The sequence below is a fragment of the Urocitellus parryii genome, chromosome 8 (genome assembly GCF_045843805.1).
Source record: "Urocitellus parryii isolate mUroPar1 chromosome 8, mUroPar1.hap1, whole genome shotgun sequence".
NCBI classification, from domain to species: Eukaryota; Metazoa; Chordata; class Mammalia; order Rodentia; family Sciuridae; genus Urocitellus; species Urocitellus parryii.
Window position 1 is genome coordinate 35,795,985 of NC_135538.1, and position 19,980 is coordinate 35,815,964.

Below are 19,980 nucleotides of genomic sequence, written 5' to 3' on the forward strand. Positions count from 1 at the left end.
ATAGTGGCCCTTAGGGTTTCTGGCTGTTTCTACTTCATAATATTTTAGATCTGTTATTACCTTAGGTGAACTCTATTCCCCCAAGAAAGAAGATGGTGAATTAATTCTTTGGTGACTTATGTCATCAATATAGCTAAGATAAAAATAAAACTATGTGTCTCTACTTTTATGAGATTCTAGGTAGCTATTTTTTAAAAAACTTATTTCCCCCAAACTGCTGAATTTTCTATACTCTGATAATGATTGTGGACTCTTAGAAATAAATCTTCACACACTGACAAATGAGATTAAAATCACACACACATACACATACACACACTCACACACATACAAATTCATTTACTGTGGCAAATTCAAGTATACTATTTATTAGATTCTCCCTGATACAAGGCATAATAAAATTCTTCAAAGTAACCATTTGTTTTCCTTTCTGCCTTCAAGTACACCTTGTAGTGGATGAACAGTTTTCAGTTTCTAAAGGTTTTCAGGATTGACTAGACATTCTAACTTAGTCATTCCTTATAGAATTATGTCACTTACATTTTCTTTAGGAAGTTTACATCTAAAAGTAATTGAAATTTCTTTTTATCATATGAGCATGATTTTAAAAACATCCTATTAGAAGTGCTTGTACAGTAATTCTAAATATACTACAACCTGGTTAACAAATAATTTGATATACAGGTGAATTTAATTGGAATACATTTGTGGAGTAAACTAATAAGCTATATCATTCTCATAAATTTTAAAATATGCTCTCTACTTAGAGCATGCTACTATATAATATCATTAACTTGTTTTTTTGAGAAAGCAGTTAACTAAATTTTCTTATTTTCTCTGCAATTTAACAAATTTATTCAAAAAATAGATTTCTGAAAGCAATGCAAAGCAGATGTGCCCATAAATAAAAACTAAGCAATTCAAACAGGAGAACCAGTTAAACATGCAACTATAAGAAGCTCTATCTCTGCACTGAGGCAATGATTATAGGGATAATATTAGAGAAAATTTCAAATAGTGAAATTAACAAACATAAATTAGTGCAAAAGTGAAAACAGTGAACATGTTTAATGAAAAAGCTAAATAATCAATCAATAAATAATGATAGTCAAAACAATGATCTAGCCTGGCATTTTCCAAGGAGGGATATAAGGAGTACCAATATGCTGTGATATATTATGTTATGATTTATGAATGTTTGTTTCCTCCCAGAGTTTTACCATGAAAGAAATTCTACATGTCATATTCCCATTTTGTGAGTCATAGCGCATCTAATGTTTCTGAAATATCTTAGTCATTGGAACTATGCAGTGTTTTTCCTCATGTTAAAATACACATAACAAAATTTTTAATCTTAAAGTATACAAATTGGTGGACTTTGATATATTTACAATATTGTACAACCAGCATCATGATCTGGTTCCAGAAATACAAATTTTCAATTTGGCTGTGAATCAGTTTCCCTCTGGAATAGCTTTGAATTTTTGTGTCTCTAAAGAAGACATGGATGCAAAACCTAATCTAATTCAATCTTTGATTTTCAAAAATTAAAAGTAAAAAATGTGATCTTGAGAAACTAATTGCCTTTGTCTTGATCATGTTGGTAGCGGAGGCAGAGCCAGTACCACATAGAAAATTTCCATTTCCGGGAACAGGGCATTTTCTGTTTCAAGGTATTTATCCTTATTTCATTTATTTTTCCAGATCTGATAATTCAGTAATCTACAACAGTATGCCTACATTTTACCTAGAAAAAGTAGGATTAAAAAATGTGTCTGTGATCTTTAGAAAAGAATGGTATTTCAGAAAGCTACATTATATTTGTTTTATGACTCTTCTTATTGTGATTTTCTTAAGAGAACTTTCATTGTAATGCCTTTCTAATTCACACAATTGTTTTCTTAGGTCTCTTTAAGATTGTGGCTGATAAAACTCCATACCTTACTATGGAAGAAATTACAAGGACCATTCATATTGGACCCAGTAGACTAGGGCATCCTTGCTTCTATCATCAGAAGGATATAAAACTAGAAAGTTTCACCATAAAACAGGGTGAAAAAATTATGCTCAATTCAGTTGAAGAGATTGATGGAGAAATAATGGTGAACTGTGGAGTAATAAGGAATCATCAACATCATTCATTTACTTTGCCTTTGGCACAAGAAGGAGAATTCTACGAGTGTGAAGATGAACATATTTATACCCTAAAGGAGATTGTTGAATGGAAGATTCCCAAGAACAGAACGAGAACTGTGAGACTTACAGATTTTTCAAACAAGTGGGACTCCACAAATCCATTTCCTAAAGACTTTTATGGTACTCTGATTCTCAAGCCTGTTTATGAGATTCAAGGTGTGATGAAATGTAAGTATGCGTTTTAGAAGGATGCTCTATCAGCATGAGATGGTGGGTTTGGGAAGGAAGAGTTTTAAAGAGGCTGAAGAACAGGACTCTGTTCTTGTCTCTCAGACTTAGATTTCTCCTCTATACATATGCAAACCACATATCTATTGAGAGAATCAAATTGAATAGTGTATACACAGGTATATTATAAATTGTATGGTGCTATTCAAGTATAAAATACAGTAACAGGTACAGACAGAGCAAAATACTAATTCATTTAAATTTTTTAAAAATTATAATTTTGTTATATATGACAGCAGAATGTATTACAATTCATATTACACATATAGGGCACATTTTTTCATATCTCTAGTTGTACACAAAGTAGAGTCACACCATTCGTGTCTTCATACATGGACTTAGGGTAATGATGTCCATCTCATTCCACCATCTTTCCTCTTCCCTACTCCCTTCCCCTCCCTCCACTTAGTGCCAGCTAAACATAGTTGGGAAAGAACTGCTTTTTAAAATAGAGCACATTTGTTTAGATATTGGCTTTCTTGTATGGAGGTAGGTGAGACAGAAAGTGGTAAGGATGCAAAGTTTCCAAATCCTATTTTGTGATAATCATTTTCTCCTCCAACCACCTGTCAGTGGTCACAAATCCCTCTTAGTATGGAGTTTCCCTGACTTAAGGAACAATGATATAAGCACATAAGTGTGCTTAAATATACAATCTTCATTGAATTATTTATATTTTAAAATAGGAATATCTGGAGGGAGCAGTGTTACTCTAAAGTATTAACACCTCGAGTTCTCAAGATTATGACACATACATTGGGCAACTATGGAACAAAGGGCTCTGAAGTTGGAATCAAAAGGATCAATAACTTTCAAGTGGCAGCTTTGGATGAGTCATTTAAACTGTCCAGTGATAACCTTTTATCTACCACATGGAGTTGTTTTGAGAGAGAAATAAGGTACTATTAGAGAACTACATATAAAACACTTGAGAACATAAAGCAGTGTGTGAAAACATTTGGTCAGAAGGTGTCTCCTTGGATATTTCAAAATCTATTTCTCTTTGCTGTCATTGTTATTTAGTCATACAATTAGGAAAGATAATATAAGTATTTTCACAAGTTGTAGATCTCTCTATTAAATTATTTTCTCAAATATCTAACTGGAAATTGTTCAAATCATATTAAACTAAAGGTATAGGAGCTCCACTCACATTATTTTTAATATTACCAAAAAAAATTTGAGGTCACAGCAAATATTTGACCTCACATTAGTGTTCTGTTAGGTGTCCCCAAACAGGCAACTGAAATGGAAGATTGATTTTTTTCTCCATTTTCATAAAAATAGATAATGTTTTCTCACTTTAAAATTCTGTTAACTTTTTATTTTTTTTTTTATTTTTTTTTTATTATTATTTTTTTATTGTTGGTCGTTCAAAACATTACATAGTTCCTCATACATCATATTTCACAGTTTGATTCAAATGAGTTATGAACTCCCAATTTTATCCCGTATACAGATTGCTGTATCACATCAGTTACCCTTCCATTTATTGACATATTGCCTTTCTAGTGTCTGATGTATTCTGCTGTCTGTCCTATTCTCTACTATCCCCCCTCCCCTCCCCTCCCCTCCCCTCCCCTCCCCTCCCCTTTTCTCTCTCTACCCCTTCTACTGTAAATCACTTCTTCCATTTGAATTATCTTGTCTTACCCCTCCTTTCCTCTTATATGTCATTTTGTATAACCCTGAGGATCGCCTTCCATTTCCATGCGATTCCCCTTCTCGTTTCCTTTCCCTCCCACCTCTCAACCCTGTTAATGAAAATCTTCGTCTCAAGCTCTTCGTCCCTACCCTGTCCTTGTTTCCTCCCCTTATATCAGAGGAGTCATTTGGTATTTGTTTTTTAAAGATTGACTAGCTTCACTTAGCATAATCTGCTCTAATGCCATCCATTTCCCTCCAAATTCTATGATTTTGTCATTTTTAAATGCAGAGTAATACTCCATTGTGTATAAATGCCACATTTTTTTAATCCATTCATCTATTGAAGGGCATCTAGGCTGATTCCACAATCTTGCTATCGTGAATTGTGCTGCTATGAACATCGATGTAGCAGTGTCCCTGTAGCATGCTCTTATTAGGTCTTTAGGGAATAGACCGAGAAGGGGAATAGCTGGGTCAAATGGTGGTTCCATTCCCAGCTTTCCAAGAAATCTCCATACTGCTTTCCAAATTGGCTGCACCAATTTGCAGTCCCACCAGCAATGAACAAGAGTGCCCTTTTCCCCACATCCTCTCCAGCACTTATTGTTGTTTGACTTCCTAATGGCTGCCAATCTTACTGGAGTGAGATGGTATCTTAGGGTAGTTTTGATTTGCATTTCTCTGACTGCTAGCAATGGTGAGCATTTTTTCATGTACTTATTGATTGATTGTATGTCCTCTTCTGAGAAGTGTCTGTTCAGGTCCTTTGCCCATTTATTGATTGGGTTACTTGTTGTCTTATTGTCTAATTTTTTGAGTTCTTTATATATTCTGGTTATTAGGGCTCTATCTGAAGTGTGTGGAGTAAAGATTTGTTCCCAGGATGTAGGCTCCCTGTTTATCTCTCTTATTGTTTCTTTTGCTGAGAAAAAACTTTTTAGTTTGAGTAAGTCCCATTTGTTGATTCTAGTTGTTAACTCTTGCGCTATGGGTGTCCTATTGAGGAATTTGGAGCCTGCTCCCACAGTATGTAGATCATAACCAACTTTTTCTTCTATCAGATGCCGTGTCTCTGATTTAATATCAAGCTCCTTGATCCATTTTGAGTTAACTTTTGTGCAAGGCGAGAGATAGGGATTCAGATTCATTTTGATGCAAATGGATTTCCAGTTTTCCCAGCACCATTTGTTGAAGATGCTATCCTTCCTCCATTGCATGCTTTTAGCCCCTTTATCAAATATAAGATAGTTGTAGTTTTGTGGATTGGTTACTGTGTCCTCTATTCTGTACCATTGGTCCACCCGCCTGTTTTGGTACCAGTACCATGCTGTTTTAGTTACTATTGCTCTGTAGTATAGTTTGAAGTCTGGTATCGCTATACCGCCTGATTCACACTTCCTGCTTAGTATTGTTTTTGCTATTCTGGGTCTTTTATTATTCCATATGAATTTCATGATTCTTTTATCTATTTCTACAAGAAATGCAGCTGGGATTTTGATTGGCATTGCATTGAACTTATAGAGAACTTTTGGTAATATCGCCATTTTGATGATGTTGGATCTGCCTATCCATGAGCAGGGTATATTTTTCCATCTTCTAAGGTCTTCTTCTATGTCTTTCTTTAGAGTTTTGTAATTTTCATTGTATAAATCTTTCACCTCTTTTGTTAGGTTGATTCCCAAGTATTTTATTTTTTGGGGGGATATTGTGAATGGAGTAGTTGTCCTCATTTCCGTTTCAGAGGATTTGTCGCTGATATACAGGAATGCCTTTGATTAAAAGCCCAGGACCGGATGGGTATACAGCAGAGTTTTACAAAACCTTTAAAGAGGAACTAACACCAATACTTTTCAAGCTATTTCAGGAAATAGAAAAAGAGGGAGAACTTCCAAATTCATTCTACGAGGCCAACATCACCCTGATTCCGAAACCAGACAAAGACACTTCAAAGAAAGAAAACTACAGACCAATATCTCTAATGAACCTTGACGCAAAAATTCTCAATAAAATTCTGGCGAACCGGATTCAAATACATATCAAAAAAATTATACACCATGATCAAGTAGGATTCATCCATGGGATGCAAGGCTGGTTCAATATACGGAAATCAATAAATGTTATCCACCACATCAATAGACTAAAAAATAAGAACCATATGATAGTCTCGATAGACGCAGAAAAAGCATTTGACAAAGTACAGCATCCCTTTATGTTCAAAACTCTAGAAAAATTAGGGATAACAGGATCATACCTCAACATTGTAAAAGCAATATATGATAAGCCACAGGCCAGCATCATTCTGAATGGAGAAAAATTGAAGGCATTCCCTCTAAGATCTGGTACAAGACAGGGATGCCCTCTCTCACCACTTCTGTTCAACATAGTCCTCGAAACACTGGCAAGAGCAATTAGACAGACGAAAGAAATTAAAGGGATAAAAATTGGAAAAGAAGAACTTAAATTATCACTATTTGCAGATGATATGATTCTATACCTAGCAGACCCAAAAGGGTCTACAGAGAAGCTATTAGAGCTAATAAATGAATTCAGCAAAGTGGCAGGATGTTAACTTTTTAGAAAAAAAAAATTGGAATCCTCTACTTACCAAGTGGCTGTGAGTGAGGGCAAACCCAGAAGCTAAGCATGAAGACTTGAATTTAGATTAGGAATCAGGTTTTTGGAGGATGAATAGGAAATAGAAGAGGAAGGCACAAGGTTGGTGGAAGCAAAATCAGCTTACAGGAAAGCAGGCAGGCAAGAGGAGGGAGCTCAAATTTAGGAGGTATTAGAAAGAAGAGTGGGCAATTTGAGACAAATATGGAAACATGCAAGAGGGAGTGCAGTCAATCACAGATGTTCTTGAAATATTTTCTAAGGGGTTGAAATTTATTCTAATCAAGACAGAGTTTTAAACTGGAAGACACAGATATGAATTTAGTAATATTAGTTGGGTTTATGGTAGGCTACTCAGGTATAAATGATACAGATATCAATGGGAAAGACAGAGAAACATAGTTGGAACTAATGTTTATGTAGATGCACAGTCTGCAGGATTTGGAGGTATAGTGAAAGGGAAAAGCAGTCAACTTTATTCCTAGTCTTCTGACTTAATGTACTGATTGGATGGAGGGGCAACTTATTAAATATAACTAGTAGAAGAATAGGAAACACTATCAGAATTGTTTAGGTGGACTTATTGTTGTTTCCTGCTAAACAAGATCCTAAAAGAAATTTTTGATTGCAATAGAATCCTTCACAAAATGTTTTAGTCCAATTTCCATTCTTTAATGATATAGACATTAAATTTTCATGTTCCTTATTCTAGATCTTCATTTCTTGGATATTATTTTAGATAGTAGTTCTTAGCTACCTCGGGACAAGTGCTGACTGTTAGTACAAAAAGACCAGGCCACTTGCAAACTTCATGGGTCATTTCAGCCTTTTATTCAGGAACAAGATTATACCTCCAACGAACCCACTTCCCTGGTGGTAAATGAGCCACTGACTAAAGGAGGAGTTTGGGTTTATATAGTTTATACTGAGAGGTGATTTAGTGAGCCTGTGAGTTTAGGCACTCAGGAATTTGGATTTTGGTTTGGGGGCCGGTGGCCAGGAGTTGGAGAGGGTTCATCTTGGAAGAGATAAGATCTATCAATGTATGGCTTTCTTTTTCATTCCCTTTTCTCAGGCCACACTATTTTGGGGTTTTTCATTTTCCATATCTACACTGACTTTCATGTGTATTGACTGCTGAATACACTGAAAACCATAGGTGGTGTGCTCATGAACACCCCATTCAATATTGTTTTTGTTGTCATAGGCATTTCACCCTTAGATATAAAATGCATAACAAATTGTGGTCTTGTTTCGTGTCTTAGTTTTATCCTTTCTTCAACTGAAGACTCAAATACTCTGTGAAGTCGAAGGACCTTGGGAAGTTACTTTATACAGGCCTTGAGTATAAGGCAGAGTCTAAACCCCTCTTGGCTTCAGTCCTTCCTTTCTAAAGTAACAAGAAAAAGAACAGGTCAGAGTGGGATAGAAGTTTTATAGAAACCTTAGGGAAAGTGCAAGAAGAAAAGGACTGGGGGCTACAGAAACCTATAAAATATTGATTTCCTGAAAAGAGAACATGGCAAATAAGTAGAGAGAAGAGGGAATACAAAATATTCTACTAGAGTTACTAGGGTTTAATATGTCACTAATGTGACAATTTAGGCTTTATGAAAAAGAAAAGGAGCAGAAATATTTAAATGAAATATTTGTTTCTGGAACCTTTGATCAAAGCCCCATATAGGCCTAAAACCTCATTAACATTCACCATATATTTAGTGATTTAAAAAAAATTATCCCTGTTTGGAAAATAAATATAAATGTCAATGCAAGACCACTAACTACTGGTCACATGTATGCCATTGGATGATATGTGTGTTCTTTTCACAGAAGTATAAAACTCATATTATTGAAGAAAAACCTGAAAATATCAGTACTGTACAAGGTGTTTTTTTCATTTAGGAGAAAGCCTTAATGCTGCCCCAAACCTGGGAGTACATTCTTTGACTAGATATATAAAATACTACTTCATTTTATAAATGTAGAGCTGAAATCACGCAAGGAAAAGACTCAGAAAGGTAGCATCTGAGTATTGTACTTAGGTGATAAAAGATTAGCAGAAAAAGTACTTTGTTTTTAGTATCAATAATTCCTTTTTCTCTCATTTAATTCTTAAAAATGATTTCAAAATTCATCAAAATAAAAAGTTTTATGCATAATACACAAATAAAAGTTCTTTTTAAAAAGCCAAAAAATAGTAAAGAAAACTATAACAAAGTTATCAGCAAACATTCAGCCCTTGACCACTCCCAGATTTTCCCCATATTACCTTAGAGTAGCAAAATAAAAACTTAATTTAAATATTTTTTTGGTATTTGCATTCCTAGTAGGAATGTTACTGTTTTTCAAGTCATTGACTTTAGATAGTTACAACTGACTTTTACATATGGCCATGAAAGGAGTATTCTCTTATAAGTCTTCTTTTCCTTATTCTCTCAGTATAAAGTAAGTAAGTTACTGCTTACTTACTTTATAAGTAAGTTCACTGCTGAACCAAGTGGTGTATCCGTTTTTCTGTAATGATTACCTTATTCCTTTCTCTCCTAAATCTCTAACATCTTTGTTGAAACAAAGCCACTCAATGTCATTTTCTACAGAGCCCAAATATCAGTAAATTAATATTCTTTTTTTTTCCCTGTGAAAGTGTTCCTTCTGAAATTACCCATTCTTACACTACAATTTGAATTGGTTGTTTTGTAGACCTACTGCTCAGACACTGTCCTTCTGTTTAAAATTAGCTGGTAGTTTCCTTTTGATCTGCTTCTGTGTTAATCAGTGATATTTGCAATGAAATAACTTTCTCTTTCTTGATTTTCTTCCAATTCTGATGGTCCCATCCCCACTTGTTTCTGGAGAAAGTTCATGGGATATTAATTAATTAGAGAAGTTACAAGCTTAAAAAAATCTATATCCTACATAAACATTTGATTTATAGTTTGATTATTTATAAAAAGACTAAAAGGAAAGCAAGGAACCAGGAGACGGCGGGCAAGAAATGAAAGATGGAGACCAAGCAGAGTTACGCACGAGAGTTTATTTGTCAGAGCTGACGACTAAAGGCACATCTCTCCATAGATGGACACAGAAATTACAGGCTTGGGTTCTGTGACTTTTATGGGGCAGGGTCAAGGAAAAGAGCTGGGTGGGTCTTAATGCAGGTAGTTAAGGGTTGGGTTGGTATGAGGGAGTGGTGAGCCTTTCTCAGAAAGGCCCTTGGGTGGGGAAGCCAAATTTTTCTTAAGGTGGTGGCAGTCACTTAAGATGGCCATCCAGGTGCTAAGCAAGGACCTTACATCCCCCCCTTTTTTGTTTGTTTTTGTGCCCCTTAAGGGACAGGGATGTAGATCAATCTTCTGTAGCTTCTTCCTGCTGAAAAAGGGTAGTGTCTGTACCCTTGTTAGGGGCATGGGGTGTCATTGAGGCAGTAGTGATGGTCAGGAGGTGCCGGGTGATGCTGATTCTGGATGGCCCAATTTTGGTGAGGGGTTGGAAGTCCTGTAACAGAAGCTGGTTCACGGTTTGGTTAGAGATCCTTTGAATGTGGTCTTGAATAAATCTAATGACACAGGAGGCAAACATTAGCAAAAGGTCTGTGACAAGGAAAGAGGTCAGGAATGGAAGTGTCCACCAGAGAAGGGGGTTATTTAGCTGACATCCTTCAGTTCCAATGGCCGTGGGAAGCTTTGGGACCTGAAGGAGATCAGAGACAAAGGGGGCTTTAGTAACTGATGGTGGTAAAGAATCCGCGCTCCTTGCAGATAACAGAGTGGGAGAGAAGTATGTAGAGAGCATATTTAGAGTCAGTGTAGATGATGAAGGAGGTTCCCTTTGCCAAAGTGAAGGCTCTGATGAGGGCAACAAGTTCAGCCTGCTGATTGGATGTATTTTAGGGGAGGGGAGCTGCTTCCACAACTGAGGTTAGAGACTATAGCATATCCTGCCCAACAAACTCTGTCCTGAAGGAAGGAAGAGCCATCTGTGAATGATGTATGTTGCCTGGAGCAAGGGGCCTTCCTGTATGTGGGAGGGATGTGGAAGAAACTCCTTAAGAGTTTCATTGCATGAATGGGTTGGAGAAGAGGTGGAAGAGTCCTTAGGAGCTGGAGGAGATTAGCAGCATTTAAAAGTGAGCATGTGGGGAAAGTAAGACTGGGATCTTCCATCAGGGATACCTGTAGAGATAAAAGGTGACAGCGGGTAAGGAATGTAAGCCCTTGTAGGTGAGGAGTTCCTTTAGGTGATGGGGAGCCATGATTTTGTGTGGGGCTCCAAAGGTGAGTTTCTTTGACTCATTAATGAGAAGCTGAAGCCAATGTTTGTAGGCAAAAGACCCATCCCCAAACAGTAGGGTCAAGACCCTGTGACAGGTAAGCCACAGGGGCAAAGGTTGTGTATCTGAGGACCCCTAGAGCAAATCCCTGTTTTTCAGCGTTGTAAAGGTGAAATGGGCTTGTGAGATCAGGGAGATAGAAAGTTTTGAAGTCATTCTTCTGTGTTGTAGCCAAGGGAAAGTTAAATTGACACTTTTTCCCCCTTAGGTCTCCTACCAAGCCTACTGAGCCTGTCCTTTGTCAATGTTAGCTTCAGTGTGGCCTCAGCCAGGGAGATTGCTACATAGGGTTTTCAATGTAGGAGAGTTCTGGGTCCCTTGTTTGTCTAGAAGTAGGGTCTCTGGAGGAATCCAGAGCTTTAGTGGCAAGTAGAAACTGGGCAGGGGAGCAAGAGAAGCAGGATCCAAATGGATTGGGGCTAAGTGGGTGAGGAGGCAGCCAAGAACTGAGTTAGATGGGATTAGGGAGTTCCCCATGGCCAGCTGGAATCTGGGACTGACAGAAGGGAGTCACCCACTACTTCTCTAGTCCTAGGCTTTGCCTGTAGAGTCTTGGTTTGCTCAGCCAGGGCTTTTGTGAGCTTTGCTGAGGAGCTGAGAACTAAGTCCTGAGATTGAGTTTGCCAAGGGGAAGGGATTGGGAGTTCCCCATGGCAAGTTGGAGTGAACTTGACAAGGAGAAGAGATGGGTGAGAATCTTGGTGCTGGGCCAAGATCTAAGTTCTCGAGAGGAGAGGGAGTAGACTTGTGAGGAGGAGTGGAGGGGAAAAGTGAAGTCCCTTACCCAAATGAGGCCAGAGTGTGGATGAAGAAGAAGAGTGCTAAGTGAATGAAAGAAGGTGTGTGGTAATTGTCCTGGGCCCTCATGCCAGGATCCCAAAGCTGCTCAATTCCCTGGAGGGGAGAGCAAAGCTGATGGGAGAACTCGAGTCACTCGCATCAATGAAAGAAAAGTGGCACAGGACAATTCACACACACACACACACACACACACACACACACACACACCTACCTGGGATGAGAAGTGGGTTTATTTTTAGGAGGCTGACAAGACTGCCCTGCAAAAATAGAGGAATAGCAGCAGCAAAGGGGGAGAGCAGTATGATTAGGCCAGAAAATGGAGGGGATTTTTGAGACAGATGTGAATGGGTTCGTGGTGTGAGGCAACAGAAGGACTTGAAACATCCCATACAGTAGGGTCCACCTTGGAAGTGGGTAATGGGAAGGCTCTGACAGATGGAATAGGGGGTGGTCCTAAGATAAGGGTGTAGATCAGGGGAGCTGCAGGCAAGTCTGGATGGAAGCATATAGGAGGGGAGAAGGAAAGCATAGCCCCCAACTTTGTAAGGATGTCCCTTCCCACAAGGTATACAGGGCACTGTGGAATGACCAAAAAGGAGTGGGTAAAAATTAGAGAGCCACAAGTACAAACAGGACAAAGTGTCTGTAAGGGTTGTTAGTAGGCCCCCAGAACTCTGTGAGGACTGAATACGTAGCCCTGGTGTCTAGGAGGAAGGAGACAAGCCTACCTAACATACTCAGTTACCCTGGTTTCCCATGGAGTGATGGTAGTGGTCTGGTAATGGGGACCTGGGTCTCATCAGTCCTCTGGAGCCAGTCCTAAGAGTTGGAAAGGGGAACCAGAAGGGTTGGATGCTGATGGCTGCTATGGGCTTGGGGACAGTCAAAGGCCCAGTGTCCCTTCTGATAGCATTTAGGACAAGGGCCTGGAGGCTTGTGAGGCTTGGGACACATATGAGCCCAGCGACCCATCTGACCACATTTAAAACAGGGTCTGGACAGTCCAGAGGGACCCTTCCATGGGCCAGTGGAACCAGGGACAGATGCTGAGGCCAGATGAATGGTTTGAGTGAGCATCTGATATTTCTGCTTCATGGCCTTCTTGTCTCTCCCGCTATACACATTAAAAGCCACTCCCAGAACCTCAGCTTGGGGAATTAGGGGTCCCCTCTCAAGGCATATTAGCTTGGCCTTAATATTGGGGAAACTCTGGGAGAAAAAGTAGTTCATTAGTAGTTGTCTCCCATCTGTAGTCTCAGGGAATGGGCTGCCTTTCTAAGTCCGGCCATTAGGCAAGTAATGAATTGGTTTCTACTAGTTACTCTTCCAGGCAAATTATAATCCCAACTGGGGTCCAGATCAGGGACTGCTTCAGTGCCAATCGGATGGGTAGGGGAGGTCTGAAGTACCTCATCAGCATAATTTCTAGCTTGCTCCCAAACTCAGTTGCACTCCTTTGGCAGGAAGGTGTTAAACAAGATTATATGGACATAGTGGAAGGTCAAATCATATGTTTGAGTCAGATATTGAAAATCTTTGATATATGCAGTGGGGCTTGAAGTATAGCACCCAAGCTGCTATTCTATCTGTGAAAGATATGACAAAGAGAAAGGCACATGAACCCAGATTACACCATGTACCCCAGCCACCTTGTATAGAGGACACAGAGATGGAGGTTGGGCAGTGACAGCCCGTGACCCTGTGGTGGGAGGAGAGAAAGGTGAAGGGGCCGAGGGGACAGTTGCTGCGGAGGCTTCATTAGAAAGAGATTTGTGGTATGGCAGGGGCTCTTCCGCTGGGTCAAAGGAGGAGGAGTCCTGGGTATTATCTTCTGTCCCTTTGGAAGCAGGTATTGGGGAGGTGAGAGCTAAGAGGACTTGTGCAAGAGAGCAAGAGTTGCAGAGAGAGGGCTTAGAAAGTAGAGAGGAGAAAGCCTGATCATATGATATCTCTTTCCAATTTCCTGAACACTCACAATAGTTGAAAATATCCCTGCTAATATTGGGATCTAGAATGTCATTAAGCAGCCATTTAGAATCCAAAGGATGTTTCGGCCAGATCTGACTGCACAGATGGCTAAGTTTTGAGGGGTTTAGGTCTAGGGGTGAGAGAGAGAGAGAAAAAAACCCTAGACTAGAAAGCAGGAAGCTTAGAGGACTATGGGAGGAATGGATGAGGAGCCACCCATGGTGTGACGACATAGGAGTTGAGTTTAGAGGTGGAGTGTCCCCCAGTCAAGGGGACGGTTATGCTCAGGAGGTAGTCACCACCTCTGTGTAAGCATGGAGCGTCAGGGCCTATAGAGGCATTTGGTTGCCCAGCTGGGACTACATAGGGGCAGAAGCGGTAGAGATTAGCCCAAGGCTGGGAGGTCTTACCAGGAACAACTCCTAATCACTCTCAGTGTTGTTGTTTTTTTTTTTTTCAAAACCCAGGACCCAAATAAAAGACTACCTATAGACCTGATCGACAGTAGGAATCAGCTGTAGCTGTGAAAGCTGTGGCTGGAGGTGCCCCTGAAAACACAGTAACCCTAGGAGTGCCAGGTGATCAATGGTCACTTCCCGGGACCCATAGGTTGTTTAGTTGAACTGGAGACAGGGGTCTTACCTGGGATGTCTGGTGATGGGTGCAGAGAAGGTGTTAGGCAGAATGGAGGGCCTGTTACCATGATGGAATTCAGATCGGGGCCTGGGGACACTCAGTGACCCTTGAAGAGGGGAGCAGGCACACCAGGGAACCCAATCCTAGGTTTTGGCACCAATGAAAGGAAAGTGAGGAACCAGGAGACGGGTGAGCAAGAAATGAAAGATAGAGACCAGGCAGAAACACACACAAGAGTTTATTTGTCAGAGCTGACAAATAAAGGCACATCTCTCCACAGATGAGAGAGGCAATACAGGCTTGGGTTCTGTGACTTTTATGGGCAGGGTCGAGGAATAGAGCTGGGTGGGTCCTAATGCCGGTGGTTAAGGGTTAGATTGGTATGAAGGAGTGGTTATCCTTTCTCAGAAAGGCCCTTGGACAGGAAAGCAAAATTTTTCTTAAAATGGCAGCTGCCACTTAAGATGGCCATCCAGATGCTAAACAAGGACCTTACAACTACCAGTTGAAAATAATTTCCCCTTAAAATTTTGAAAGCTTTGCTGCCTTATATCCAACCTTCCAGCATTACCTTTGAGAGATTATCCATTGCATCCTGAAGTTTCACAATAACTTGCTTGTGGTGGTTTGGTTCTTTCATTAGGATGGTAGTTTTCAATCTGGAAAATATAGGTTCATCATTTCTGAAATGTTTTACCTGATGATGTCTTTTCCACTATATTTTGTCTTCTTTTTCTCTTCAACTTCTAATCTCACATGAAAGCCCAGTTTCTCTGTCTCTTTCTCTTTTACTTTTCATGAAAATTCCTTAATTGCAGTTTCAGTTGCGTTAGTGAATTTTAATTTCATCTAGCATGTTTTCAATTTCCAAGTGTTATTTCTTACATCATTTTGTACATGCTACCTGATCTCACTTAAAGGATGCAATATCTTATCTCTGGGAAAATATTGAAAATATTTTGCATTTTCTTTGAAGTTTTCTATTGCTGTCTGTATTTTATCTCTCTCCTTCAATTATCCATATTTTTTTAAAGTTTGGTCTATGATTATTAAAGGTTTAAAGGTGAGTATTTGTCATTAGTTCATATTTACATGTAAGGCAATATTCATTTTAAGTTTATAAGCAAGACACTATTTCTATACAAGCTTATGAACTGTAAGGTCCTCCTTCACTGGCGTATTCCCACAGGTTCTGCTAGTCTTTCCTCTGGAAGATACTTAGTTGCTCAGGTGATGAATATTTCCTATATCTTGTGGGCATTATTAAATTATTGAATATAAGTGGTGGGGTAGCTACTGTTTCACCACTCTCCTTAAAGATTTAGACTTACCCTCTTTGTTTTCAGAATCTTGCTTCTCTCCTACTCTGTCAGGTCTAGTTTCTGACTTACAGTATTTCCTGCAGAGTGGGAGGTGGGGGGTGATCACCTATCCTCTTCAGATTAAAGATGTGGGCTGTACTATTCCTCAGACATTCATATAAACTCCTTGTTTTTAATGCCCAATCTTTATTTCATTATTTAGAGGGGTCTTATGTGTCCCGTTCTTAAAGTCTTCTTCATGGTCATTGTTTCATCTAATTGGTCTTCATATAGATTAAAGAAGACAGATATATTTTAGATGCTTCAAACTAACTCCTTCTTTCTTTTTCACTCTCTCTCTTTTCCTCTCTTTAGCCTGTTGTGATCTTGTGGTAAAATTGAAGGATAAAAGTTTTGGCAAGGCATATATTTCACCCATAAACTTCACAACTAACTTAGTTTAGTTCTAGCCCAGAGTTTTGCCTGAACCTACTAATAATCTTTTAAAGGCTTGGTTGCTATTGCTGACAAATGTTAAATATAATTTCTAAATTTAATATTTTTAGTACTGTAACTAAAAGCTCTGTCCCTGCCTCCAATGCCAATCAATGCCATTTAATAATGAGGACACAGTTTTGAGAAAAAGAAAAAAAGGTTTATTACTTTGCTAGCTAAGAAAAAACACAGGGGACTGCTGTCCCAAAGACTGAGACTCTCCGGATCAGGAGGGACTTGGGCAGGGCAGGCACCCAGATGCCTGTCAGGATTCTCTTGTTAATTTGGGAGAAATGCACTTCCCAGATCCTTAGCAGGCATCTCCTTCTTGTAGTGGTGTATTCAAGGGCAATTAACCAGGAGAAGAAAAGGTAACATTGTCTCCCCAGTTTTGTTAGGGAGGGGGAGAAGAAAGGAGAGAGGAAAAAAAAATTTTAAATAAGCCTTAGAGCAATGAGGGCTACATCCAGAAGGTGAAGGGACCACTATTACAGTAAAACATAATTTTCAGTAATTTATAAAAATAATGGAAATTTTTAATTTTAATTTTTTTAGCTTTTAGTGCTTGAGATGCAGTAAATGTTCAGTGAGTATTCAGTAAACCAAGTACATGGATGAGCAACTGCATATATATTTATGTTGAACAGTACAAAACTCCTATTTAAGAAACAAGATGTTTTCTCACTCATCATGTCCAGATTTGATTTATCATTATACATACTTATGATTTCAATAGGTAAGTATAATGTTAACTTCATGGATCCCAAGTTAATATCAATTTTTTTATAACAGTTTGAATTTTTACTAGTGATACTTTTCCTAATGCATCCATGAACATACTGTGATGACATGAAATTCAGAACCATATGGTACATAAAGAAAGAAACAAAATGGGAGCTTACTTTAGACTGCACACTTACTGCTAACAGAAATATGTTTGTAATTATTTTTTCAGTACCAAATATTAATATTGTATTTGTCAGGGTTCTTCAGAGAAATTTACATACAAATCTACATAATATTATGTATAAAGAATATTATTTATTATATATAATGTTGCTTATTTTAAAGAATTAGATCATGTAGTTATGGGAGTTGGTAAGTTCTAAATTTATCTGACAGGCAAGTAAGCTAAAGATTTGGGCATGAATTAATGCTATACCCTTGAAGCAGAATTTCCTTTTTTTCAGGTGACCTCAGTTTTGACTGTTAACCTTCAACTGATGGATGAGGTTCACCTGCATTGTAGAGGGTAACATTCTTTCTTTAAAGGTTACTGATTTTAGATATTAACTACATCTATAAATTGCCTTCACACCAGCACCAAGACTAGTGTTTAATTAAGTAACTAGGTATTATAGCTTAGTCAAGCTTAGAAATAAAACTAACTGTCACAAATATCAATGGAAAATATATTGAAGTACATAACCTAGTGTAAAAAAATGCTTAAGTTCAACTTAGCATTTAACCCAATGAAAATGTGAAAGGCAGTGTAGTGTTATAGTGACCTATATCAAAAGCAAGTACAGGGGTTGGGGATTTAGCTCAGTGGCAGAGCACTTCCCTAGCACACCCAAATCCCTGAATTTGGTCCTCTGCTCTGGAAAAAGAAAAAAAAAAAAGCAAGTATATTCATTTTATATGACTCCTAATTTCTCTATGAGTGTCATGATAATATTTTTTAGAAAGCAGTCCTAAAAAAACTTTCTCTCTTCACAAATATGATCAGCAGAAGAGCCAGAGGAGACCATATAAAATGGAAATTCATAGTATAGCTTCTCTTAAGTTGAAATGAAAGTGAATAAATGGAAAAAAATAATTCACAGAATATCACTAAGAAAATGTATATAAAATAGATTAACTATAAAATAAATTTTAGTTTAAAAGTTTGGAACAATGCAGAACTCAGAAATTATTAAGAAGTCTAATAACTTCCATGTGATAAAAATATGCAATACAAAAATAAAAAAAAAAAACCTGATGGAATACATAAGAGATCAGGATGAAGTTTATAATACCTTTTCTTTTTGGAGGTACCAGGGATCCAATCTAGGGACACTTAACCACTGAGCCACATTCCAGCACTTTTTATTTTTTATTTTGAGACAAGTTCTTTCTATGTTGCTTAGGGCATTGTTAGGTTGCTGAGGCTGGCTTTGAACTTGCAATCCTCCTGCCTCAGCCACTGGAATTACAGGTATGGCCCCCTGCACTGAGCCAAATGTATAATACTTTTGAGAAAAATAAGTAGCTAGTCTTGGAAAAGTAACTGATAAATCTGACTGAAACTTGATTTTCAGCTCTGTAGCTGTAGTGTGGCTAGTGCTGTAGCAGACCACCTGTCATTGCCCTCTGGGTTCTTGTCTCATGAATTTGTAGAATGAAATTCACAGGAGTGGAAAAGGAAGTGTAAAAGAATAGGATTTATTCAAGTGAGGAGGTAAAAGACAGGCTCCTGCAGGGTAAGTGGGGACCCAATGGTACTTACCAAGTAAGTGTAGTATCTAGAGGCTTATATAGTTACCAAAGGAACACTGATCAATATCTATGCTAATCAAGTATTAGAAAAGTACCAATGTTATTGTTCAAAATCTGTGGCAAATAGATATTAGAAAAGTACCAATGCTGTTGGTCAAAATTATGCTAAACATGTAATGGAAAAGTGTGAAGGTTGTAAGTTAGCCCTTGGGTCTCTGGTTTTCACTCAGATCTGAATAGCTTCCCTTTTCCCACTTCTCTTTTTCCTCCTCCCCAGGACAAAGGAGTTTACTGGAATGTTTGGAAGGTTTCTACAGTTAACTTCATGGACTGGCTTTACATTAAAAAAAAAAAAAAAAAAAAGGCTTAATCGGGACCCACTACCTATTCTATCTTACTCACAACTTAAAAAAAAAAAAATGTACAACTACTAGATTCTCATGAATACCATTAAATAATAATATAAGAGAGACCAAAGTTGGGAGAAGAGAGGGTTAAAATTTATAAAAGTTGTTTAGAAAAAAAGTACGTAGAAATAATCATCATGCCTTCAAGATTTGAATGAAAATGTCTTTGCAGATTTCCAGTTTTATACCAATTTAGGCTCAATTGTAAAAAAATAGACCCTCTCGTGCTGAGTTGGGACTGAGATATCCTATGAGTGAATATTACCTATCCAAGGAAACCAACTGCTTAACAGGAAGTTTAAAATAACTCCTCTATTCTCTTTTCAAAGATAATTTTTAGTGGGATTTTCAAAACTCAAACTTAGCTAAGAGTTGCAATGAAGAAGAGCCCCACATTATGGTTAACACTTGTCCACGGTGTGAAGGGACTTCCCCTGAAGAATGAGCAGAAAGATACAGTTTAGTGAAATGACTCAGCAGAATAAGGGGGAAAGCAGTGGAAATAATTGTTCTCAGGTGCTCTCTTTAGAGAACCAGAAAACAAACCCTGTCCAGACAGTTCATGTCCTCCCACCCCGAGGAGATTCTGGAAGTCTAAATTAAGGTTCTATAATTGTACTTTGCTTTTCTTTCAGTTTAATTTAAAACTGGAAAATGTGTAATAAATTCCTTCCTGAATGTCTCACCATCTGAGTTGCAACTTCTTATCTCTATCACTGAAGTCAAAGAGAATTTTTTGGAAAATTTTCTAATTTAGCCTATACTTCCTATATATCCTTTTTTGTGGAGAGATTATATTTTTCCAATTGTAAAATGGTACATGACTGATTGCTTTAAAAATTCATAACACCACACACACACACACACACACAAACTAGAA

The 19,980-nt window shown here is 38.1% G+C and overlaps 1 protein-coding gene across 1 annotated transcript in view; it reads left to right on the forward strand.

The window, feature by feature from the left end:
• Themis (thymocyte selection associated) overlaps positions 1–19,980 on the forward strand; it is a 180,543-nt gene that overhangs the window by 60,836 nt on the left and 99,727 nt on the right. Inside the window, exon 3 of the mRNA XM_026380986.2 lies at positions 1,906–2,364. Within this exon, the coding sequence (XP_026236771.2) occupies positions 1,906–2,364 (459 nt within the window). The remainder of the gene's footprint in view (positions 1–1,905; positions 2,365–19,980) is intronic.